Raw genomic sequence first — 26157 nt, forward strand, 5'->3', positions numbered from 1 at the left:
TAGGTGCAGGTAGACAAATTATTCAAATGGCTCTGAACACTATGGGACTTGACATCTGAGGTCATCAGTCCCCTAGAACTTAGAACTACTTAAACCTAACTAACCTAAGGACATCACACACATCCATGCCCGAGGCAGGATTCGAACCTGCGACCGAAGGGCCTAGATACGCACTGCCACCGCGGCCAGCACAGGTAGACAGAGTGAGGTGGTTGAGAAGGGATGGACAGAAGTTGGGGAGGAGGGGATGATACGGAAGATGCGGGAGATGCAGGCCGAGGTGGAATATGTAGTGGAGCTGTGGATTAGTGCACTATGAGGATGGAGAGGAGGGGAGGAAGAGAGAGAGAACAGAGTGAGTTGCGTATAGGAGCAGGAAGGAACATCTGTATGGACGGAGAGAATGGAGGACATAGACAAAGAGAGTGAAAGGAAAAGATAAGAAGACAGAGAGTGTAGAGAGAAGGAGACAGATAAACAGAGATAGGGAAGGAGGAACAGAAGAGGTGGACAGAGAGAGAGAGGAAGGAGGAGATGTGTGCATGCATGTGCAAAGCTGTGTGGCTAAGGCTAAATTTTGCATTAAGTTCCAAATATCTTCGAATTTCTGTACTAAACTATATTACTGTAGTGAATAGGTATTTCAATATAGAAGCAACTTGCACATCTCTTACTGGGTAATTAAGGACCCCACATTCCAGTGCAGAAGGCCACACGATGCTGCCTGAACACCATTCCTATGTCTGTTGATGGGCACCATGTGGGTGTTGTATGAAAGCTTTCGATACCTCAGGGTCGCTACTTCTCCATCGAGTCACTCATCTTTACGGCATGGGGCAAAGTACATCTAATCCCAGTATTCGCACAAGGCAGGATCCCTAGCATCTGTGGTAAGTGAGCCATGATCCTCTGCAAGGCTGCCTGACACAGTAACCTCTCAGTTGCAGGCGTGTTCTTTATCAGTGAAGAAAATTTACTGTGAGAACTAAGTGACTGAAATAATTGTGTGACCTTAGAGATTTGAAACCACTGTATTTCGGTGTAACTCGTATCGTACACAGTGGTAGGATTAGAAGTGACATAAAGTGTGTTCCTCTGGCGAGAACGGCGTGGGACGCGCGGCCTACCCGCTGCCGCTGGGTGGTGGCTCCCGCTACTCGACGCCGGCTCCAGCCGCTGCCTGCGCCGTGGCCCCAGCGGAAGCCGCCATTCTCTGCGCCGGCGCCGAAGATATCATTAGGCTTTGCAACCCTGCCTGCCTGCTCTTCTGCCCCAGCGCGTTAATTTCGTTCACTGCAACAAACATCTTCACAGTTGTCTACTTTCCGTTCTTTCGAAGTTTGCTCAAGATTCAAGTAAGTTTAGTGATACACAGTGTTCGGTACTATTATCGGTATGAACGAGAGATATGTGTAGAGACAATGAAACGAGCAAGTGGGATAGGCAAAATAAAATGAACAGTGGTAGCAATCGGATGGTTGTGTTTGACGGTCAAAAACGAAGGTAAGGGACGTGTGGCGCTGCACTGTCCGTGTTCATTTCGGACTAGGCATCAGTGCATGGTTGTTTACGAGTAGTGCATGGTTGTTTACGAGTAGTGCACACTTTGTATTTGCGTTCAGAGGCCGAGATCGACGTGCAATGAAAGACATAACAGAGTTACAGAGAGGGCAGATTGTACGGTCCCGATTAGCTGGAGCATCACTAACCAAGACTGCCAACTTTTGAATGTTTCAAGAGCAACTGTTTCAACAGTCATGACTGTCTACACGAATAATGGAAAGTTATCATCGTGTTAACGTAACAGTGGGCGCAGTTCAAAACTAGATCGTCGTAATGTAACATGAATTGTGTCAAAACAACACAACACTAGGGTGGCTAAAGTGACTGCAGAACTCAACAGCCATCTTCGAGACCTCGTATCTATCGACACTGTCCGCCGAGAACTCGATAAAGCGAATATTCGTGGACGAGCTGCTATACCGAAACCAGCAGTGACGACAACCAACGCAAAGAAGGGTAAAATGTGGTGTCAGGAACATAAACCGTGGACGGCTGATCAATGGAAACACGTCATATGGTCCGACGAGTCAATGTTTTCATTGTTTCCTGCTCTGAGCCGGGTTTACGTCTGGATAACGACGAAACAAGCCTACAACCCTCATTGCTTATTTTAGATAATCAAGTGCACCCCATGATTCGAATGTTGTTCCCCAAGAATGGTGCGATATTTCAGGACGATAATGCACCCGTTCATGCAGCCAGGACAGTACAGTCGTGGTATGAGGGACGTGTAACCGAACTGTAGCGTATTCCCTGGCTAGCACGGCCCCCTTACCTGAACGTTATCAAACCCTTGTGTGCGGTATTGGAGCACACACTCCGGAGCAAATTCATGCCTCCCTCGTCACTACAGGAGTTAGAAGAGGTTCTGGTCGAAGAGTGGCAGCCACTGGAGACCAAACAATCAATATATGCAAGCATTCCAAGAAGAATCACAGCTGTATTACGGGCAAATTGGGGTCAATCCCGTTATTAATAAACCATCCCCAAGTAATAAATGAAAAGCACCAGTCTGATTTTGTTCTGCATTATTACTTTTATTGTGTTAACCGGTTCTCGGCTTACAAGGCCGTCGTCAGACAGTTACTGAGTATTGTCACCAAAGAAGTAACAAGAAGTAACAAGTCTAGACTGAGACAGGAACATCTAGTAAGTAACATCTTTGACAGTGTGGTGGTAATGCAATGAAGTAGTAAAAAAATTTAACAGTAAATAAATAAAAGTGGAGGAGACAGGAAAAACTTTAACACAAAATAGGAACAGTATGCCTACATAACAGTTTCGATTAATAAACAAAACTAATAAAATAAAATAAAATTAGTACCTGAAAAGTCTACATCAGGAGCTACAAAACATTGAGAGTGATACATTAACAAATTAAAAGAAGAAACAATTATCAATGTAACTACTCAATACGTAAGGAATTTAAGCAATATCAGTAAGATATACAGAAATAAATAAATGCAGGAAAGTGGAGGTGTTTGAGGGAACATACAGTAAATGCAATTTTTGAGAGTTTGGTGGTAATGCACTTCAACATTATATTCAAAACTGTGGCTATGTATCAGTTTGCATTAAATAAATGAACCAAGTAAAATATAGACAATACTTAATGAGACAACAGCAAGAGGTGTTACACATGGACAGTAATACAAGTACCAGTTAAAGGAAAGCTTTAACAATTGAAACTACAGTCTATATGGAATACACAGACAACTTCAATAAAACCAAAAAACTTAATGAATACAGGAAAATGGGAATATGTAGGAACAGACAGTGTGGGAAGTAATGATCAACTGAGATTATAATGCGAAGTTTAGGAGAAGTGGAGGTGTTGAGCTGCGTCTGGTCATTTGGAGTAGATCTGGACTGTGAGCAAGATGCCTGTTAATTTCCAGGGCTTCCAGCAGGCTGAGTTTATGGCCTTTGTTTGCTAAGCGAAGTGCATAGGACACTGGCTACTAGTTGTACATACTCAGTAAATGCGGAGTGAGAATACTGCAACCTGCAGCTGCATTCACGTTTAGCCAGCCTAGTTCCTGTGTCTCTGCCTGACTTATGTAAAATTTGTCACAATCAGAACAGGTGATTTTGTATACCCCACTGTTGGCTGATAACTGGATCTTATCTTTGCTATTAAAAATACACTGGCTGTCGTCTTCTTAACATAGGAAAGCCTATACTTGGAGGCTTTCAGTGGTTTGGCTACGATCAGTCATACCTCACCTAGATATTGGAACTGTACACCATTTCTTGCTGACAGTGGATGGGAAAGCAGGTGGGGCATAGAGGAAGGGTATAATTTTTCGTTTTTGTTTCCTGTGCAAGAAGTGGTCAATAAGAACTGGACTGTAGCCGTTGGCTGTGGCAATAAATATTATTGTATCTAACTCTGCATTTTATTTTATTTTATTAATTTTGTTTATTAATAGAAACTGTTATGTGGGCATGCCGCTCCTACTTTGCGTTGAAGTTTTTCCTGCCTACTCCATTTTTGTTTATTTACTGTTCAATTTTTACTTCTTCAGTGCATTACCACCACACTGTCGAAGATGTTACTTACTGTATTTTTCTGCTTGAGTCTAGACGTGTTACTTCTCTTCGAATGTTGTTTGCAAACATTATAGCTTTCTTTGGTGACAATAACCCGTAAGTGTCTGAAGATGGCCTTGCAAGCTGAAAAACCAGTTAACACAATAAAAGTAATATTGTAGAACAAAAGCCAATTGGTGCTTTTCATTTATTATAATGTTGTTCTATCAATAACCGACCGAAGATTCTGTTAACATTCCCAAGTAATTACAGAGGTTTACATTATTTTGCCTATCCCTTGTAGCCCCAGAAACAAATGGCTTATCCGATACGTTGATCAGCCAGCACATTATAATCACCGACTTACTAGCATAAACCATTCCAGGCGATAGCAGCGTCACCTGGCGTGGAATGACTGCTAGTGAGACACACGCACGGTGCATGTAGTGTCAGTGGGTGCTATCTGTGTGTAGAATGGGGAGGTTGCATGATCTATTTGAGTTTTACAGAGAGAAGATTGTGATGGCCCAGAGGTTTGGCGCGACTGTTATGGAAACTGCACTACTTGTCGGATGTTGGAGGAGCGCTGTGGTGTATGTCTTCAATACGTGATGAAACCAAACTGAAGCCATTTCCAGAAGTCGTTGGATTGGGCGGCCATCCCTCATTCCATATGTCTGACGTTGTACAGTGGGCAGACTGGTAAAACAGGGCAGGCAGCAAACTGTGGCGGAACTAATATTAGGCTTTGATTTTGGGCAGAGTACATGTGTGTCTGAACACACATTGCACCGAAGACTCCTAACGATTGGCCCCCGCAGCCGACGGCCCATGAATGTGCCAGTGACAACACGACGACATCGCCAACTACGAGTCCAATCGACTAGCAGCCATCTGCACTGGATGTTGGCGCAGTGGCAGAGCATTGCATGATCTGATGAATCCCGATACCTTCTTCATTATTGGAACAGCTTCTTGACACCTGTACAGCGGAATTGAGGAAAGGTGGCGGCCACTCCATTATGGTCGAGGGAACATTCACGTGGGTGTCAGTGGGACCAGTGGAACTAGTGCAAGGCACCATGACGTCCTAGGAGTGGACTACGCTGGTTGCATACCACAGTACACCACTTCATGACGGTCATGTTTCCTGACAGCAGTGGCATTTTTCACCACGATAAAGCGCCATGTCGCAGCGTCAGGACTGTGATGGAGAGGTTCAAGGAACGCAATAACGAGTTCCAATTCATCTGCTGGTCCCGCAACTAACCAAATACGAACCTGATCGAACACGTCTGGGATGTGGTTGAACTTGGAGTCAGAGCTCACTATCCCCCCCCCCCCTCCCCCTACGGAATTTGCGGGAATAAGGTGACGAGTGCAGATGTGATACCAGCTCCCTTCACAGACCTACCGAGGCCTCATTGGTTCATTTCCACAACGCGAAGCCGCTGTTATCCTTGCCAATGATTGACGTACCAGCTATTAGCTAGATGGTCATAATGTTCTAGCTGATCAGCGTATGACTAGAAGCGTTGTGTCAGCTTTGTTCTTATGAGTTTCGTTATTTATAAGAGTTAAAATCTATGAAATTTTAAGGACTGTTGCAGTTTTAATGTATCTCTCATTGCCATATCGTATGGACTTATTTAAATATCTGACCTCTCAGAGACCAGGGAAGAAGTGAAATCTTTTTTACCAATTGCCACTCACTGTATGTTCAATGTCGAGATATCCTGTAGCAAACTTTCTTAGCGGGAAATGTATATTTTTGAGCCCCACAATCGCTAATGGCATAACATCGCTAGGGCTAAAGATTGCCAGGTCAGACAACGAGATTATTATGTAATACATCACAACAAACATTCCTTCTCAGACAACTTGTCTGACATAAGTAACCTATTAAAAAATTTTCAATGTTTTGATAAATGACCTTTCAAATAGTTATAAGAGGAGGTGGAAAGTGTGGGAAGTGAGAGCAGTAGCAGGTAATATACGCATAAATGGATGTTTATTACGACCAACTTTGTATACGGCATAAGCATTTCTGACATGATATATAAATAGAATAAATTAAGAATGGTCATTTAGCATACACGGGGTTCGTTAATCACTTTGTTGAGCTTAAATATGAGCTTTTATACCCCAACAGAATATGAGTATGCAGACTTCTGGAATCTGTAAAGGAAGAATAATAATGTTTTACAATTCACATTACCAGTCCATTCCCTATTCCAGGCTAGGAAATTCTTACGATCTTAGTAGTTGGAGTTTGCAGTACATATAAGTCAAATTCAGAGACTTCTGGGAAGAATATATTAATTACCCCCCATGAACCATGAACCTTGCCGTTGGTGGGGAGGCTTTCGTGCCTCAGCGATACAGATGGCCATACCGTAGATGCAACCACAAATGCAGGGGTATCTGATGAGAGGCCAGTCAAACGTGTGGTTTCTGAAGAGGGCAGCAGCCTTTTCAGTAGTTGCAGGGGCAACAGTCTGGATGACTGACTGATCTGGCCTTGTAACACTAACCAAAACGGCCTTGCTGTGCTCGTACTGTGAAGGGCTGAAAGCAAGGGGGAACTACAGCCGTAATTTTTCCCGATGGCATGCAACTTTACTGTATGGTTATATGCTGATGGCGTCCTCTTGGGTAAAAGATTACGGAGGTAAAATAGACCCCCATTCGGATCTCCGGGCGGAGACTACGCAGGAGGCAGTCATTATCAGAAGAAAGAAAACTGGCGTTCTACTGATCGGAGCGTGGAATGTCAGATCCCTTAATCGGGCAGGTAGGTTAGAAATTTTAAAAATTGAAATGGATAGGTTAGAGTTAGATATAGTGGGCATTAGTGAGGTTCGGTGGCAGGAGGTGAATACAGGGTTATAAATACAAAACCAAATAGGGGTAATGCAGGAGTAGGTTTAATAATGAATAAAAAATAGGATGCAGGTAATCTAATTAGAACAGTATAGTGGACGCATTATTGTGGCCAAGATAGACACGAAGCGCACGCCTACTGCAGTAGTACTAGTTTATATGGCAACTAGATCTGCAGATGATGAAATATTTGATGAAATATATGATGAGATAAAAGAAATGTGTATTCTTATGAGCTTCGTTATTTAAAAGAGGCAAAATCTGTGATATTGTAAGGTAGTGAAGGGAGACGAAAATTTAATAGTCATTTGTGACTGGAATTCGATAGTAGGAAAAGGAAGAGAAGGAAACGTAGTGGGTGAATATGGAATGGGGTTAAGGAATGAAAGAGAAAGGTACCTTGTAGAATTTTGCACAGAGCGTAACTTAATCATAGCTAACACTTGGTTCATGAATCATAAAAGAAGGTTGAATACGTGGAAGAAGCCTGGAGATACTGACAGGTTTCAGATAGGTTATGTAATGGTAAGACAGAGATTTAGGAACCAGGTTTTAAATTGTAAGACATGTGGACTCTGACCACAATCTATTGGTTATGAACTGTGATTAAAACTGACTAAACAAGAGGTTGTACAGAGTTTCAGGGAGAGCATATTGGAATAATTGACAGGAATGGGGGAATGAAGTACAGTAGAAGAAGACTGTGTAGCTCTGAGGGATGAAGTAGTGAAGGCAGCAGAGGCTCAAGTGGGTAAAAAGACGGGGGCTAGTAGAAATCCTTGGGTAACAGAATAAATATTGAATTGATGAAAGGAGAAAATATAAAATTGCAGTAAATGAAGGAGGCAAATAGGAATACAAACGTCTCAAAAATGAGATCGACAGGAAGTGCAAAATGGCTAAGCAGGGATGGCTAGAGGACAAACGTAAGAATGTAGAGACATATATCACTAGGGGTGAAATAGATACTGCCTAAAGCAAAATTAAAAAGACCTTTGGAGAAAAGAGAACCACTTCTATGAATATCAAGAGCTCAGATGGAAATCCAGTTCTAAGCAAAGAACGGAAAGCAGAAAGGTGGAAGGAGTATATAGAGGGTCTATACAAGAGAGATGTACTTGAGGGCAATGTTATAGAAATGGAAGAGGATGTAGATGAAGATGAAATGGGAGATATGATACTGCGTGAAGAGTTTGATAGAGGACTGAAAGACCTGAGTCGAAACAAGGCCCTGGGAGCAGACAACATTCCATTAGAACTACTCAAACCCTTGGGAGAATCAGTCCTGACAAAACTCTACCATCTGGTGAGCAAGATGTATGAGACAGGCGAAATATCCCCAGACTTCAAGAAGAATATAATAATTCCAATCCCAAAGAAAGCAGGCGTTGACAGATGTGAAAATTACCGAACTATCAGTTTAATTCATTACAGACGAATGGAAAAACTGGTAGAACCCGACGTTGGGTAAGATCAGTTTGGATTCCGCAGAAATATGGGAACACGTGAGGCAATACTGACTCTACGACTTATTTTAGTAGCTAGATTACGAAAAGGCAAACCTACGTTTCAAGCATTTGTAGACTAAGAGAAAGCTGTAACAATGTTGACTGGAATACTCTCTTTCAAATTCTGAAGGTGGCAGGGGAAAAAGACAGGGAGAGAAAGGCTACTTACAATTTGTACAGAAACCAGATGGCAATTATAAGAGTCGAGGGACATGAAAAGGAAGCAGTGGTTGGGAAAGGAGTGAGACAAGGTTATAGCCTCTCCCCGATGCTATTCAATCTGTATATTGAGCAAGCAGTAAAGGAAACAGAAGAAAAGTTCGGAGTAGGTATTAAAATCCATGGAGAAGAAACAAAAACTTTAAGGTTCGCCGATGACATTGTAATTCTCTCAGAGACAGCAAAGGACTTGGAAGATCAGTTGAACGGAATGGACAGTGTCTTGAAAGGAGGATATAAGATGAACATCAACAAAAGCAAAACGAGGATAATGGAATGTAGTCGAACTAAGTCGGGTGATGCTGAGGAAATTAGATTAGGAAATTAGGCACTTAATTTACTAAAAGAGTTTTGATATTTGGGGACAAAATAAACTGATGATGGTCGAAGTGGAGAAGATATAAAATGTAGACTGGCGATGGCAAGGAAAGCGTTTCTGAAGAAGAGAAATTTGTTAACGTCGAGTATAGATTTAAGTGTCAGGAAGTCGATTCTGAAAGTATTTGTATGGAGTGTAGCCATGTATAGAAGTGAAACATGGACGATAAATAGTTTGGACAAGAAGAGAATAGAAGCTTTCGAAATGTGGTGCTACAGAAGAATGCTGAAGATTAAATGGGTGGATTACATAACTAATGAGGAGGTATTGAATAGAATTGGGGAGAAGAGGAGTTTGTGGCACAACTTGACTACAACAAGGAATCGGTTGGTAGGTCGTGTTCTGAGGCATCAAGGGATCACCAATTTAGTACTGGAGGGCAGAGTGGAGGGTAAAAATCGTAGAGGGAGACCAAGAGATGAATACACTAAGCAGATTCAGAAGGTTGTGGGTTGCAGTGAGTACTGGGAGATGAAGAAGGTTGCACAGGATAGGGTAGCATGGAGAGCTGCATCAAACCAGTCTCAGGACTGAAGACCACAACAACAACAACAACAACAGGCGCTCACACTTTGCAGTGATAATTGAAGAAGTGGGAAATGGAAAAAGTTTGCTGATATCAAGATAAAATGAAAATTCGTTATTATTTATTCACATTCCAGGTACTTATTAAGCGTCTGTAAGACATTTTAGGAAGACAACAACATATGATCATAGAAACCAATATCAAAAGGTGCCATAACAGACACCATCCAAGATGTGTGTTCATGTGCAAATGTGCCATTGTTATGTCTGTTAATGGCTAATGCTACGTTTTGGATGATATTTCAAGTAGTAAAAGAATTCGAATTTGGTAAATGCATGATGGTGCACTGGTAGTTTCATGTGGCTAATCGGGAATCCGTAGCTTTAATCTTCGGTAACAAGTATATCAGTCGTGTCTGTTCCATACCATAGTCTTCCATGTCTTCCGACTGTTCACCAATCACGTTTATATTGTCTATTAACTCCGGAAACGAGATGGTTGACAAAGCATTCAGAATATCCCTAGGATACCTGATCATGTGTGGACATTGATAAGGTTGCGCACTGAGGCCTGGCCTTACATAAGCAGTGGCTGTGTGGAAGCATTGTTGTACTGCCTTTGTCCTCAAGTGCATATCTGCTGTTTGGATCCGCGGGGATGCTATTATGAGGCGTTCACGTATTCTGTCGCACTGTGTCGTATCGGTGAAACCGTTAGCTTCCGGACGTATGTTTGTTAGCATTACTTGCCTATTTAATTGTCATCTACTCCTTCCTCCTGTTGATTAAAATAGTAGTGGAACACCCTGTAATGACTACATCACTGCTGTTTAGTAATACCTGAAAAACTAAAACTGAACAAATCTCGTTATAGAATCTGTATGTAATTCTATACCGAATTTACCACTGTTACGCCCTCTTTAAAGAATAATATACTGTAGACCCCTCGAACATAAAACCATGACCAGTAGTTGGCAGACAGATGACATCCATCCACAGAAAGGTAGCTCAAGTGATTCACAATACTACCCCTCAATATATCTAATATCCATTTGCTGGTGAATATTCGGTCATATTCGGATATCAAACGTAATGAGGAATGTCGAACAGAATGAGCCCTCCGTGCCAACCAGCTCGGATCCGGAAAAAATCGGCTGTGTGGAACCTAACAAGCAGTTTTTCAGATCATGATGTGAAAGCGTCATGTAGCACGGCATTGATATATTCATTGACTTGAGGAAAGCGTACGAATACTGACGAAAGTACGATCGTATGGGGTATCAAGCGAATGTTGTGGCTGGATTGAGTATTCCTTGATAGAGAGACCACAGTATGTTATTTTAGATAGAGAGCCATCGATTGATATAAATGTAAATTCAAGTGTGTTCCAGCGAAGTGTACTGGAGCATGTGATGTTCATGATATATATCTATTACCTTGGACATAATATTAATACTATCTTCAAGCTTTACGTGATGACGTAATTATCTCTAATGAAATCCTGTTCGAAAATTAACTTCACAAATATTCAGTCTGATCTTGATATGACTTCCAAACGGTATCAAGTATAGGAAATAATTCCAAATGTTCAGAGTTGTAAAAAATCGTGTAGCTCCGCCGAACCCCCTTCTGATGACCTCCCCCTCCGTGCCCAGTGCCCTAGTGTACTTCTGACGACAGCAGATGCTCCATAGAGTTTGCACAAGTGTTTGTGAATGTTCCCCACAGTTTCTTTCTCTGCAGTGAGAAATTCAATGACGGCACCTTGCTTGTAACGTACATCACGTACAAACGCCATTTTTAACCTGTCCTGTTGCTACACTATCCGTGAGAAGAGACGGAAACTTGGCGCGCTCACCAAGCTGACTTCAAATAATACATACGTATCATTTTGCACTCGTAGCATTGTTTTCCGCTGAGAAAAAAGATGGCGGTGCATTACTTTCTGGGCAACCCTCGTTTCACCCATTGTAATACATGAAGGTTAATGCCTTCAAGAAAAAATGTTGGCAGTTACCTACGGAACCATAGTTGGACCCAGGCATTCATCTCTTCGTCCGAAGGGTAACTTCAGCCAGCAGTGCCTTTCTTCCGTACTCCAAAAATATGTAAATCACACGGGGAGGTACCGGTACAGTATTGGAGAGGTTTAAGGGCTTTCTAAATGAACTTCTTTTCTATTCTGATACGGACAGATACCGTACGTCAACATTTCTTGCTGTATTGACTTGAAGGCACGCTTCTACGTTTGAAGGCTATTCACGTATCGCTGAGAGGTAATTGTGATACCGTGTTCCAGAAAGTCATTCACAAGTTGATCTTTGCAGTTAAGGATAAAGATCATCATGACTTTCCCGGAGCTTATATGGCTGCTGTTTTTTACTATTTTCTATCTGTCTTGTTTTCGCATAAGTGTTCCTTACAATCTTGTTAAGTATATCGCTGCTCTCATTTTCTCTTTCCTTTTGTCTTTCTGTTGATACTCTCAATCCAGATTCTGTACACTTTAGCCTGGACAGTCCATCAAAAACGTCCCGTAATTCTTTTTCAGTTCGAGTGCGTACAGCAGTGTCATTACCAAATGTTGTCATGGAACTCATTTCACTCTGATCTAAATTCAACTTTTGAACCTTTCTTTCCCGTTGTGCTACATAATTAAAAGGTATGTTTTTCGACACCCTGTGATTGTATCCCATTGCGATGCCGAAGTTAGAAATTTGGCCCTAAGGCGCCTGTTTCTTTCTCTGTGATGGTGCGAAGGCGTGGCATCCTGTGGCGTCACCTTCGAGTGCGAGATGAAACAAAGGCCAGAGCTCAGAAGTTCATGTTAGGTGTTACGTCGGTTAGTCACGTCACACTGGCACCAAATTTCACCAAAATTCTAAAGAAAGCCACCATGGGCCTGTCACACGATAACAACGTCCTCGTGCCCTCTTACTCACTTAACCCCCCGCCCCAACCATTCGGTTGACACCACTGGAATGAAGATCAGAACATGACGCCCAGCGTTCACATCACGCGATATTCTTATGTGTGTGAGGAAAACATTTCAGATGCAGTTCCACTCAGCAACGGCACGAAAAGGTCACAGAGGGTTGCATAAATGGCGTCAATGAAGCCGTCGTTTCCTTTGGGCCCTTGATTCCTACTCATTTGGTGACTGAAAACGACAATTAGTAGTGCAATGACCAACCGGACGGCCTACTTGACAATCTTTAAGGTTGCTGGTACCCCTGCACACAATTCAAACCTCATCTAACAACATCGTGGCGCTGCAAACCATTGAACATCATCGCACCGCTGTGAAGTTCAACGTAACCACAGTGTTTGGTCTGATGTACACCGAGGAAAGACTACGGACAGTTCAGAACCGTCCAACGATTTCTGAACGTAGGCGGCCAGGGTGGCCGAGCGGTTCTAGGAGCTACAGTCTGGATCCGCGCGACCGCTATGGTCGAAGGTTCGAATCCTGCCTCGTGCATGGATGTGTGTGATGTCCTTAGGATAGTTAGGTTTAAGTAGTTCTAGGGGAGTGATGACCTCAGAAGTAAAGCCCCATAGTGCTGAGAGCCATATCTAAACGTCATCCGGAGCATCAAAGAATGTTTATGTTTTCCAGCTCTCCTGCTTTGCGCCCTCCTTGGGATTGATAACGGGGAGGGGGCACATTGACACACTCACCAAAAGAAAGGCAAACGATCGCTTTGAGATCTCCAATTTGGCAGCACCCTCAGTGCACCACCTTCGCACGTTTGCTAAGAACGTCCAAACGGAGCCAGTGCAGAGAGAGGCAGTCACTGGTTACTAGGTGCCATTTCGACATCCCTGAGTCTAGTAGTGTTAAGTCACTGAATACGCACTTCCTGGTCGCAAGCAAAAAGGGGTTTTAGTCGCACTGACGCCTAGTAACCTAACCGGTGACTGACTGACTCTTTACATGTATATTTTTAAAGTGCTTCACAAATGTCGCGGGTGGCACTGAGGGTGTTGTCGATCTGGGGATTCCTAAACGAACTCTTTTCCGTTTTATATGTGCGTGCGTCAATCTTGCTATCTCTCTCTCTCTCACCCCCCCCTCCCCCCCCCCCCCCCCATAATGATCACACACCATTGGAAACCGTGGAACATGAAGGATGAAAAAGCATAAACGCCTATAAATTTTGTCCAACTTTTTGAGCGTTCTCTAGTGGGTCTAAATTGTAAAGCAGAGCAAAAACTGTGGCCGCGCTACGCTCCAAAGTTGTGCGATCACCGTCAGTGGTGATGGTGGCCCAAGATGTCCTTAGAGAATGGCTGAATCGTCTGGGGGTTACCAGCCAGTGTCGAAGGTCGTGAAGAAAGCTGTTCCATTGCCGATCGCACTGCGAACCGTCGTTTTCAACCGTGAAATGTGCACAAATGAACTCCTCAGTTTAAGGGTTCGTCTCACTGACGCCATTTATGCCACTCCCTGAGCCCTTTCTATGTCGATGCTGAGCGGGAGTGTGCTGAAATGTTTTCCACAGCCACCTATAAAATAGGTCGTGGTTTCTGGCTTCCATTGCGGTGACGTCAAATGAAGGGGTGAAATATCGATAAGAGGGGTCTGACGACCTTCCCATCACGTGGCGCATCAGTGGTGGAGTTGGACAGAATTGGGGTGAAATTTGGTGACAATGTGATCTCACTAACCCTCTTCACATCTGTCATGAACTTCTGAGCTCTGGCAGATTCTCTGCTCTTCGCTTTTTGAAGCGTCGCCGAAGGCGACCCCCGCAGGGAGTCTCGGTTTTACATCGTTACAGAGAGAGATAATAGGCACCTTTGAGCAAAATTTCGATCTTCTGCATCGCAGTGGGAGACCATTAGAAGGTGTCTAAAGCTGCTGTACAGAGTATTTCCACCACTGCAACTTCAGTTTATAGCTCAGCAGTGGAGGCAAAAGATGACTTGATTGTCATCCACCGTTGTTAATCGGAGCACCTCGTTCCTAGTCCTCTATTCGTATGGTTCTGTCTTGGTTCTCGTATGTATTGTATATAGCCTGTATTTTGTTATAGCTTTCTCCTATATTTCTCAGAATTTCTAACATCTTGCTCTAATTTACGCAGTCGAATACCTTTACCGACTGGACGAATGCTTTGTACGTATAGTAATTTTTCTTAAGCCTTTCCTCCATTATCAGACAGTAAATCAAGATTGCGCTTTGGTGGCGGGCATATTTACAGCACTATAAAACTTTGATGGCCTAGATGGATGCGTGATCGTGACGGTTGGAAAAGTGAAGCGTAAGTTGCAATAACGTTGTGGCCCCTTTCCACTTTTCGACTCACGTGTAAAATTTCGTGGCAATGGATGAAAGTCAAGGAATTTCGGCTACACAAGATGGGAGAAGACAAGAGAGACAGCGCTGTTCTGAAGGAAAGAGACAACTCGCGGCGAGATCACAGGAGTATTGTTACTGCCGTTGCCAGACAACGACAAGCGACGACTGGTGGGGCGCGTACGGCATCCATGTTGCACTGTGACGCGTACCCGAGCCACAGTATTCGGCACCGCCGGACCCGTTACGGGCAATCCCAATACAGGGAAGCGTACGAGAATCACTGCAGGAAAAACGAAGAGGTATGGGATTCTCCTTTTTATGGCCCCAGCTGACAACAATCAGACTGAAATCACAAGATTCACCAACTAGTGAAGGATGGTACTGTTTCTGGCACTGAAATAAAGAAACATATAGTGTTTATTCTTTCGCACATGTCCGAAAGAACAGACACATATAATTAACGCGTGGACGGCCAATAATCACTTTAGAGTGCATACCACGCTCGAACTCTTACGGGAATCAGCGAAATGCCACGAGTAATGCTGATATAGCGGAAGGGGTACTATATAAGTATTGTGTGGATAGGTTGACGATTTTAGGTCTGATGGGAGGTGTGCTAGCATAGTCCGTGCAGCTGCGATGACCGCTGTGTCTAGGTGGCGAAGAAGTCAGTGAATCAGCCTAGTAAGCAGGAAACGTAGGTTTGAATCCCAGTCTGGCATAAATTTTCTACTTTTCCCACTGATTTATATCAATACCCACTGGCCGTTAATGTCGTTATCTCCTTTGTGTCCTGAATGTAATAATCGTCAGTTACTGTCAGGTTGTGTGTAGGGAAACTGGCCAGTGGGCTGGCGCCTTTCGGTCCGGCATAAATATCAATACTAATTTACCATCTTATAATAAGTTAGAAGCTTCCTCGTCTTCTCGAAACTTTCAAGCCATCAGGAAGGTGGTAACTACCTCGGTATGAATGCCTAACACCATCTTTCAACTCCTTCCCACTTATACGTGTCAAAGGTGACGGTTCTTGAAACTGTTGGAAGGGAGGTGAAGTGGATGTAAATCAATATTTTTCTGTACTTTCTTCAAAGAACAGAAAAACTCTTTCCTAGAGAATCGTGAGAAAGAGAAGAAGCCCCTTCCATCAAGTGCTCCTGCTTCATTTTGTCATCTATATCGTCAAAAACATGGAGCGCTCTTTAATTTACACGAGATAGTGACGTGTGGTTACCAAAACACTTTAATTTCAAGGTGTGTGCTCTTCTTTTTCATATTCTCCTTTGTATTTACTTCAAAAGTGATGATTTCTCGCCCATAAGTATTGCACCTATGTGGACTTCACAAAAGATGCATATTTTTTGTTTGAAACAACTTCAATTTCAGTGTCTCCGTGTAGATAAGTGTTACTTGCCTCTTCCCCCGGTGCCAAATCACAGAACAACGAAACCAGTATTGCAGCTGATTTCGAGAATAATACGAATGGTGTTCATATAAATCTCCACAATGTCATTATTTGACCCCCCAGCTATTTAAAAGTAAGTTCTTCTGCTTCGAGTCAGTAATTTTGCTGCAGTTTCACGTGTACTTTTAATTTTTGTTGTTGTGCATTTTCGTCTTTCTAAACGTATTACGTCATTCCGTGGAACGACTCCGTTGCTGTTCAGCCTTTTCGCTTTGTGTTCAAGAGGACCATGGCCGAACAACGGAGAAGACATTACATTTCAACGTTACTGTAATTTAGGTCTAACTGTACGAGTGCTTCTGCTCTGCAGGATGTGTTTCATGACCATTAAATGTACAATTTCAGCATGTCATGTGGAAGATAAGTAATCTGAAAATGGAAATCCAAATGCTCAGTTTAGATTTATTGGGGGGTCAGTGATGTGTAGACGAAACAAATGTACATATTTATTACTAGCCAAACTTAAGGTAACGTCAACAGCAGCAGGAAATTGTATTATAGTTGTAGGATTTGTTGTGACTAGTAAGGTAGGGCGGACAATGTCAACAGTTCAGTGATATATACCATAAACAGCAAATAAATGCAAACAACAAGTCTTGATATACATGCAGTGCCACAGACAAAGGGATGGAGAAATGATATGTGGACATTAAGTGAGCAGATCAGATTAATATGATAAAACTGGATGACTGGAACACGGTAGTAGATGAGAGACCAGACGATCTAGTTAGAAGGGAATATGTGCTCGCCAATGGGACAAAGAGAGAGGAGAAGATATCTGAGGTTTGCAAAATATTTAAACTAGTAATATATCACAAGAGGTGAAGGTGTACTTTGAAAAGACTCGGAGATACAGGCATATTACAGTTGTATTAAATCATGGTAAGTTTGAGATTCTGAAGTCAGATATTGAATCCTAAGACCTATTCAAAAACAGGTACGGTATTAGACCTCACTTTAGTAATAATGAAAAGTAGACTAGAATTTAAGAGAATTGCCCGGAAGAATGAATGGCGAAAGAAGTGGGATACTGAGTTACGGATAAATTTTGATGCGTGTTCCAGGTATTGCAAAAGTGGCTGCCATATTAGACAGTTCAGATGATGCGGAACGGAGAATTCTGAAAAGGGAAATCACAGACGTAGCACAGACGGGTGCACATACAGATAAGGTAACTGCTAAGAAACCTTGGGCAACTGACCAAGGAAAGAAGGAAACACAAAAATATTCAAGAAAAGTCTGGAATACAAGGAAAAAAATAACAGATACAAGGAAGCCTCAGTTAATGGATGCAATAAAATGTTTAAAAATTAGTAAATATTTGGTTGCCGGAAGGACTAATTCGGCATGTAGAAGAATCAAAAAAGCTTTTGATGAAATTCTAAGCAAATGTGCCAACATTATGACTGCTATGAGAATTCAACTGTTAAATGCAGAGGAGAAAGTAGACAGATGGAACTAGTATATTGAAGATCCATACGGAAGAGGAAACTGTCTCATGGAATGGAAGAAGAAGAAATGGTAGTTCGTATGGATAACAAAGAGGATCCAATATTAGAGTCATACTTTAACAGAGCATCGGAAGAGTTGCGACAATGTAAGGTAGAAGGCGTAGGAAATATCCATCAGAAGTTCTAATTCGGTAATAAGGAGATATTCGAATTAAAAAGTGTGTGAGACAGGGAAGAAGCCTTTCGCCCCTACCGTTCAATCTATGACCCAAATAGCAAAAAGGTGAGCGTGATTAAAATACAGGATAAAACAATAAAAGTGATAAGTTTCGAAGATGGCATATCTGTCATGCTTGAGATTGAGGAAGAATGACAAGACCTATTGAGTATCATGAGCAGAAAATGTGAACTGAAACTTGGCCAAAGAAAGACTATCGCTGTGAGACACAGCTGAAATGAGGTTTTCTGTAAACTTGAGATCAAATTTGTAGTCCACGAAGTGAATTAATTTTGCTACCCTGAACGTAAATTAAGACGTGTTGGATGAAGCAAGGGGAACACAAAGAGCAGACTATTTTAGGAAAACAGAAGAATTCTGGTAAAAAGCAAAAAATAGCTTACGGGTATCAAATATCAACCTCAAGAGGTTTGTGAGAATGTATCTATGGGGTAAAGCATTGTACTCTGAAAAAAGCCTAAAAATAAGAAAATCGAAGCATTTGAAATGTGGTGCTTTTGATGTTGAAAATAAGTTGGGCTAATAAGGTTAGAAAATTATAGCTTCTCCTCAGAATGAGCGAGAAGACGCAGCTTATCGCAAAATATTACCTCGTTACAAAAAAGTAATAGTTGCGTAGCATCAGTTTTAATCCTTTCCATATTCTAAACAATATTTTACATAATACTTAGAAGAATAGCGCGAGGCCGTTTCAGATGACGAGGAATGGAGAGTTCTGAAAAGGGAAATCACGAAAGTAGCACAGACGGGTGTATATACAGGTAAGGTACTTGTGCAAGAAGTAATTGCAGTGAACACTATCACCTCAGTGGTAGCAAACGAGCAGTTAGGGAAAGCGTGTTCTTTTATTACTCCGGAAGGCTCTAATAACAAAGTACACATGAAGCAGACGAAACTAAAGTTGAAAAGTTGTTTACATGCCCTACAAATGTTGTTGCAAATATTTAGGGCCACAATATTACAGATCCTCACCAACATACAAGGTATTTTGAGATCATTCCTAACTGTCGGAAACAAATATATAATTGGTTATTAATAAACATTAAGTTGTGGGCTGTCCGTGATTGTAACTTCTAGTGGAATCTATTTTACTAATTCCGTCGCCTTCAGCAACGATGTTTTTATTTTCCAATTGCTGTCCAAAACCTTTCGACACGACAACTCAATTTTTAGGACTGTATAGTTCCTCTCATGTGATCTGTCTCTCTCTTCCTCTCTCTCCCTCTCCCTTTACCATTCTCGCATTCTCTCTCTTTAATCCCTGCCCGATCAATCTGTCACTCTAAGTTCTACACCCCACTCACTGTCACTTGGCAGGTAGTTTTCATTCGATTTGTATCCATAACTAAAAGAATATGAAGCTATTATCAAGTTACAATCTCAACAATTGTAAATTACCCACTTAGCAACAGAAGCAGTATATTGTCTACGGTATTTTGAGTCACTCTGTACGTTATTAAACATGTTAAATATCATATTGAAAATGAAAGAATGTAGAACTGGAATTGTTAACTGCCGTTCCTCTGGTCTATTTTTATTTGTTATTTTATTTCATTAATCTATTTAAATGTAAATAATACTAACTTCATTATTCTTTCACGTAACTTAACACAGGCTATGTAAGTGTCATTTGAGTCATGTAGTACCGGCAAAACATGTTAAATCGTTCAGAATATAAGAGCAAATATGGAAGTGGTTCATCAATGGAGAACTCAAGTTTTATGTGGTCAAACGTTGGTAATATGTTACAATACTGTAGTTCTCTCATTTCGCTGGTATATCTCTCTTTAACCCCGCCTGAGACTATTTTCTCTGTAAATCTAAGAACTGCGTTGTTCTGTTGCCCTTCGGCGAAAACCTGAATGAGATGTAACGCCCACTGCGTCCACACAGTCTTTGAAATTAGAGTTGCAGCTCCGAAACGAGTTACGAAAATGTCAGAAAATGAAGATAACATGACTGAATACGCATTGCTGTTAATAAATATATGTTAACCTGGAATAATAAGTAATTTGTAGACACGAACAAGTTACCATACAAGTTCGAATGCTAGCGTATAGCTACTGTTCAAAGTGGCAACTGCCAGTCTCAGTGCATGATGTTGTTCTGGTCTTCAGTCCAGAGACTGGTTTATACGCCTCTCTGCGTTAGTCCATAGTGTGCAACTCTCATCGGCCTTTTCATAACTAATGCATCCTTCAAGAACATACTACCTGCTTACTTAAGTCATGCTTTCGTCTCCCTCTATTCCTTATACCTTTTACCGCCTCCGCGCCACTCCCCTCCAGCCCCCCCCCCCCCCCCACCCCTCCCCACACGCACACAAACACGCTTCGCACCATCATCAAATTAACTATTCTTCGGCAATATCCGAACAATCAATCCTTAAATGTGGTCAGCTGGTGCCATAATGATCTTTCCTTTTCATTCCAGTACTCTTCAGCATTCTTGTGTACCTCCATCTCCGAAAAAAGCTATATTCTCTTCTTGTCCCTACTCTCCACCGTTTACTAACTTTTGATGCTATAGAAGGCAACATTTCCTTACTCTTGCATCTATGTTCGATATCTACAACTTTGTGCATTTTTAAAAAAGTTTTTCTCATTATCAATAATGTGCATTTTGTATCCACTATACACGTGAATATTTAATGTTTCGTCCGTATGGGACGGTATCAGAAGACTGCGACTGTTGATCAGAATGTACAAACTGCTTCCTGCTTCAGTCACTTATTTACTTCCCCACTACGCGTTTCGATGGTTCACTCGATCATCTTCATGTGGATGTATGTTTATTTAAGTAGTTGGTTTTAGTAAACAGCACACATGCTTTTCAGCAGCAGCAGACTAATAAAAATATACCACATGATAAGAACAGTCTTATTACAAAACGCACTTTTGAAGATTAAAAAACCAGAATTTGTGACAGTAAATTGTACTTCTGGGTTAACTTTAGTCCTCAAAATTCTCCACACTACTGTTTGTTGTATATCCTCTCCACTCTAAATTATGTATACATTATCACATCAAAGATGATGTATTTTTTACACACATGTTTGCATACTTCAAAGATGATTGAAAAGTGGAATAGCTGGAGTTTTCTTATACCTTACTCTACATCACAATGCTATAACTATATCAAATTATTACATACGTAAATATTTTATTTTAAAAATGTGAATCGCTTGTAATAGAATATGCACCTTTGTACATTTCAGTTACATTGAAGTGACCTAAGTTACGGTATAGCGATGTGCACACATACAGATATGATAGTATCACGTACACAAGGTATAAAAGGGCAGTGCATTGGCGAAGCTGTCATTTGTACTCAGGAGATTCACGTGAAAATTTTTCCAACGTGATTATGGCCATATGACAGAATTAACAGACTCTGAACGTGGAGTAGTAGTTGGAGCTAGACACACAGAATATTTCACTTGGGAAATCTTTAGGGAATTTCATATTCCGGGATCAACAAGGCGAAGAGTGTGCTGAGAGCACCTAATTACGGGTGTTATCTCTCACCACGGCCAACGCAGTGGCCCTCAGCATTCACTTAACGAGAGAGAGTAGCGGCGTTTGCGTAGAGCCGTCAATGCTAACAGCAAGCAAAACTGCCTGAAATAACAGCAGATATCAATGTGAGACGTACGATGTCAGGGAATGTGCAAGCTGGTGGTGCCTCCATAATGATGTGGACTGTGTTTACACGGAATGGGCTGGGTACTTCGGTCCAACTGAACCGATCATTGACTGGAAATATTTATGTTCGGCTTCTTGGAGACCATTTTCTGCCGTTCATGGACTACATGTTTATGTATAAAATAGGCCAAGTCACTGGACCACAGCTGTTCACCATTGGTTTGAAGAACATTGTGGACAATTTGAGCGAATTATTTGGCCTCCGAGATGGCTCGCCATGAATCGAATATTTCTGGGGCATAATCGAGAAGTCTGTTTGTGCATAAAATCCAGCAATAGGAACTCTTTTGCAACTATGTACGGCTATGGAGGCAACATAGCTCTATATCTCTGCAGGGACTTCTGCGCCGGACAAAAGATGGTCCGACAGGATGTTAGAATGTATCCCATGATTTCTGTCACCCCAGTGTGTTACAGTAAATGGTTACGTTTACATTAATATGTTTTTATTGAATTTTAAAAACTGAGTGGAGTGTAACATAATATGGACAGTGCACGGTTGAAATATCATATTACGGGGAATTAGAACGGAAACGTTTTTCCCATTTTCGGACTTTAATCTCATTACAAAATTTGCAGTTTTCTGAATAAAATTATATACACACCACTTAGAAACTAACATGCGAAGTATTTTATTCTATTTTTGTAAATATACTCTACACCAGCTGAAAATGTAAAAATTTTTACATGCGCTACTTCAAGATCTAATAAAATCGGTAATATTTTATATAGAAGATTGTAGATTGCTGTGTTATAAAGGTTAAATTACGTGTTTGTATTGGTAGCACTGTCAGAAACAGTATCGTATCGTTTCATCACGCGTTTTATGTCGAAGTGCTTACGTTTTTCCGAGGAAAAGGGACGAATAGATTGGGAACTCTCTCAAAAAGTAAAGTATGGCACCAAAACGAAGTGTCTTTAAGAAATGTGGGTTTCATGGCAATAGATTTTCGAATAACATTGTGTTCACCACGTGGCGTGTGAAGTTACAGACAATAAAGTAGAGGAAAACTCCTCAGTATCTGGAAAAATAGCCATTAGTGCTTCGAAGATTAGAATAAAACGTGGTGATACACAGTTTTCGCAAAACTAAAGTGATGTAACTGGTAGGTTCGATTATATTATGATTGATTTACACATCCCAACAAGGGTGTTAGGTGCATGTGTGTGTTGTAAAATATGTGAGGGCCAGTTATTTTACATGAAGACAGTGTGGTATCAAATGGACTAGCCAGGAAACGTATCATTAATTGTGCCAGTTGCGAGTATACTCATTCATTTTGGAATTCTGATAAGTGTAAGGGTAATTATTTTGGAGTAAATGTAAGCAGGTTGTATGGACTGAGAGCTATTGGCAAAGGACACACTGCAGCAGAAACAATGTGTGCCGTGATGAATATGTCACGCCCACCTTGTAAAATCGACAAGTATGCAGGATTTATTGGGGCTGCTGTGGAATCTGTTGCATGTGAGTCAATGAAGGGCGCTGCAAACGAAGCTGTTGAAATAAATCATGGTATGACCGACATTAAGCATATTTTGAGTTACAGTCTGTTGAAACTTTAGAAGCTGTTCTGGAAAAATTTACATCTTCTGTTGCATTTTTCCCTAAATCTCAGAAGCCACTTTTAACAGAGTATTCAAATTTGCAGGAAGTAATAGCATACATATCCTGAGTCTACTGGACTAAAAAGAACAACATAATGTTATTTACAATTAAAATTATTTAGGATAACGTACAAAAAAGTACACAAATTTTAACTGTGTAATTAAAAAGTTGTATTTCCGAAATAAGTGACTAAAATGTAATTATTGTAGTTCAGTGACTCAGAACATACAGTTTAACCACCTGTAAAGGTTTAATGTCAATGGCTACAGTGGCTTCTGAACTACAGGGAAGCCATGTCACTAATTTAAGATTGTCAGGATTGGGTATTCCAATCCTCATTAAGTGCTTTCATATACGAAACATCACAACAGATAATACATAAGGCGTGTCTCTCCTAAGAGATATCAGATACATTATCTCTCGTATATCGGCTGACATCTGCAATTTCGTTTTTGCACGCTGTACCTTGGGTCAACACAAACAATTACTTTTCATCACAGTCTGTATGCGACGCCCAGTTACAATAGAAAGCGTCATTTTGTTTCCCATTACAAACAAAATTATTTTTAGTAGGAATCTTACGTGCCCAGTCGATAGAGCAATATCAGATTAGTCCAATGCGATATTTCCTTCTTCGATATCTATTAACCGTGACAGTAACACACAAAGAATAAACAGAAATCCAGCAACGTCTCAGCACTGCCGCATTCTTGGCAGTAGCAGCCAGCACAGGCCACGGGCTACTGTCACTGGCGGAGCGGTGGTTCCACTTCGAGTTTTAGTGTCCCTCTTAACAGATATCGATAAGACAAGTTCTCACTACACTAAACTGGGATCACTCTATCGAATGAGCACTAAAAATCCCGCTTCAAAAATAATTTTGTTTGTAACAGGAAACAATCTGACCTTTGCGTCGACACTGGGGGTCGCATGGAAGATGTGATGAGTAAACTTTGATTGGGCTGACTCCAACTACACAATGCGAAAGCGAAACTGCAAGTACCTACTTAAACGCCAGAAAAACTTCGCCTGACGATTCTTAGGAGATACAGCACGTATATTTTGTAGGTTGCACTTATTGGGAAATGAAGAGCAGTGGTTAAATTGATGTGTATTGAAATTGTAAGTTAGGAGTACTCCTTAACTACTTTGTCAAAGATTTTGTGAAACCTTGTGGAGTATGTTTAATTGTTGTTGTTTAGCATATTTTCGCCATGTTTCTTTCTGCGGCTATAGATGCGTATTTCTTCATTCAAAGACATTCTGTGCCCTTTGTTCAGTCTAATAACCTGCTGTTGCTTTGTGTACATCCTGTATCTTTTATGTGATAGGCTATTGCAGATTTCTATGGTTTGTTGAATCGGAAGCCGTTGATGTGTTTATGGAATATGGTGAGGACGTTACAACCTTTTTCACTTGCGCATTGAGCTGGGTATTTTCAAACGCTTTGATGAAGTACTTAAATCATTCTCATAATTTACAGTTTCAATGCACAGCAATTAATTTAACCACTTCCAATTATTTCCCAGAATGTTCAACCGATCGTATATATACACACCATCTGTTGTGACCTTTCTATGTAAAAGTATGTAATACAATATTTCAATTGTTGACATTTCCATGTTCAGTCCAACCCATTCATATTTTTTAAAAAAAGAAAAATATATTCATGTATAGAACCATCTAACATAAAAGTTTAATTGTGATGTAGAGTAACAAACAACAGAGCTCCAGCTATTCCATCGGACCATTATATTTGTGTCCAGTGAAAGAAAATATACCTGTAGCACTACGATCTCTGAAGTGACAGTGTAAACATAATTTACAGTATTGAGGACACAAAACAAACAGGCAGGCATATGCAGAGTTTTTACAACTCTAGTAATCGTTAGGTAGGATTTACTGTCACAAACACATGTTTTTGGACTTCAAAAGCGCCTTTTCTAAAAAACGGTTTTGCCATTAGCAAAAGACGCAACATAATCTCGCACATTTCACTTTGTCTGCTGCTGTGGAAAGATGTCAGTGCTCTTCACTAGGACCAGCTATGTACAAACTAAAGATTTGGCGGTCTGAAGGTGATGGTGTGAACCATCAAACCAAGTAGCGGCAAACATATCTGAGTGGCACAGAAATCTCTTATGTTTTAATTATATACGTCGGCTGTTGTTTTGCTGCCAATAAGTGTAACTCATATTCTGATTTTACTATCTCATTTCCCAGTCTAATATCGTCAACATTGGTTGCTTTAATTCGATTAAATTCCATTAATATTATTTTCCTTTTTTTGAGTGCGTTGTTAACTCGTTTGCAAGTCACTTTCCATTCTGCTCAGCTTCTGTTCTATCGGCTTGATGTTTTAGACATAATTACTGTGTCGCTATCAGACTCGAAAGTTTTTACGTCTTCTCAGTGACCTTTCATTGTCTTTCCACATACCTCCTTGATTTACCTCACAAATCTCTCACTATACAAGTTGAATGATAATAGGTGTGGGCTGCAAGCCTTCCTGAATGACTGCTTGCCTCTCATGTCCTTCAGTTACTCTGGTCTCATTTCTGCACAGTATGTGGATGGCTCTACCTGCATCTTTTTAAGCCTGCAACTGTCAGAATTCCAGAAGATATATTATAGTCAGTATTGTCGAACGATTTCTCTATATCTACAAATGATATACAAAAAGATATACACTTCTTCAGTCTGTCTTCTAAGATAAGTCATTAGTTCAGTACTGCATTGCATATTCCTACATTTCTTTGCAAACCAAAATGATCTT

General features: G+C 41.1%; 1 protein-coding gene across 1 annotated transcript in view; it reads right to left on the bottom strand.

The window, feature by feature from the left end:
• LOC124616594 (glycine-rich protein 1-like) overlaps nt 1-26157 on the bottom strand; it is a 79635-nt gene that overhangs the window by 25140 nt on the left and 28338 nt on the right. Inside the window, exon 3 of the mRNA XM_047144915.1 lies at nt 1128-1293. Within this exon, the coding sequence (XP_047000871.1) occupies nt 1154-1293 (140 nt within the window). The 3' untranslated portion in view covers nt 1128-1153. The remainder of the gene's footprint in view (nt 1-1127; nt 1294-26157) is intronic.

This window comes from Schistocerca americana, chromosome 5, assembly GCF_021461395.2.
Source record: "Schistocerca americana isolate TAMUIC-IGC-003095 chromosome 5, iqSchAmer2.1, whole genome shotgun sequence".
NCBI lineage: Eukaryota > Metazoa > Arthropoda > Insecta > Orthoptera > Acrididae > Schistocerca > Schistocerca americana.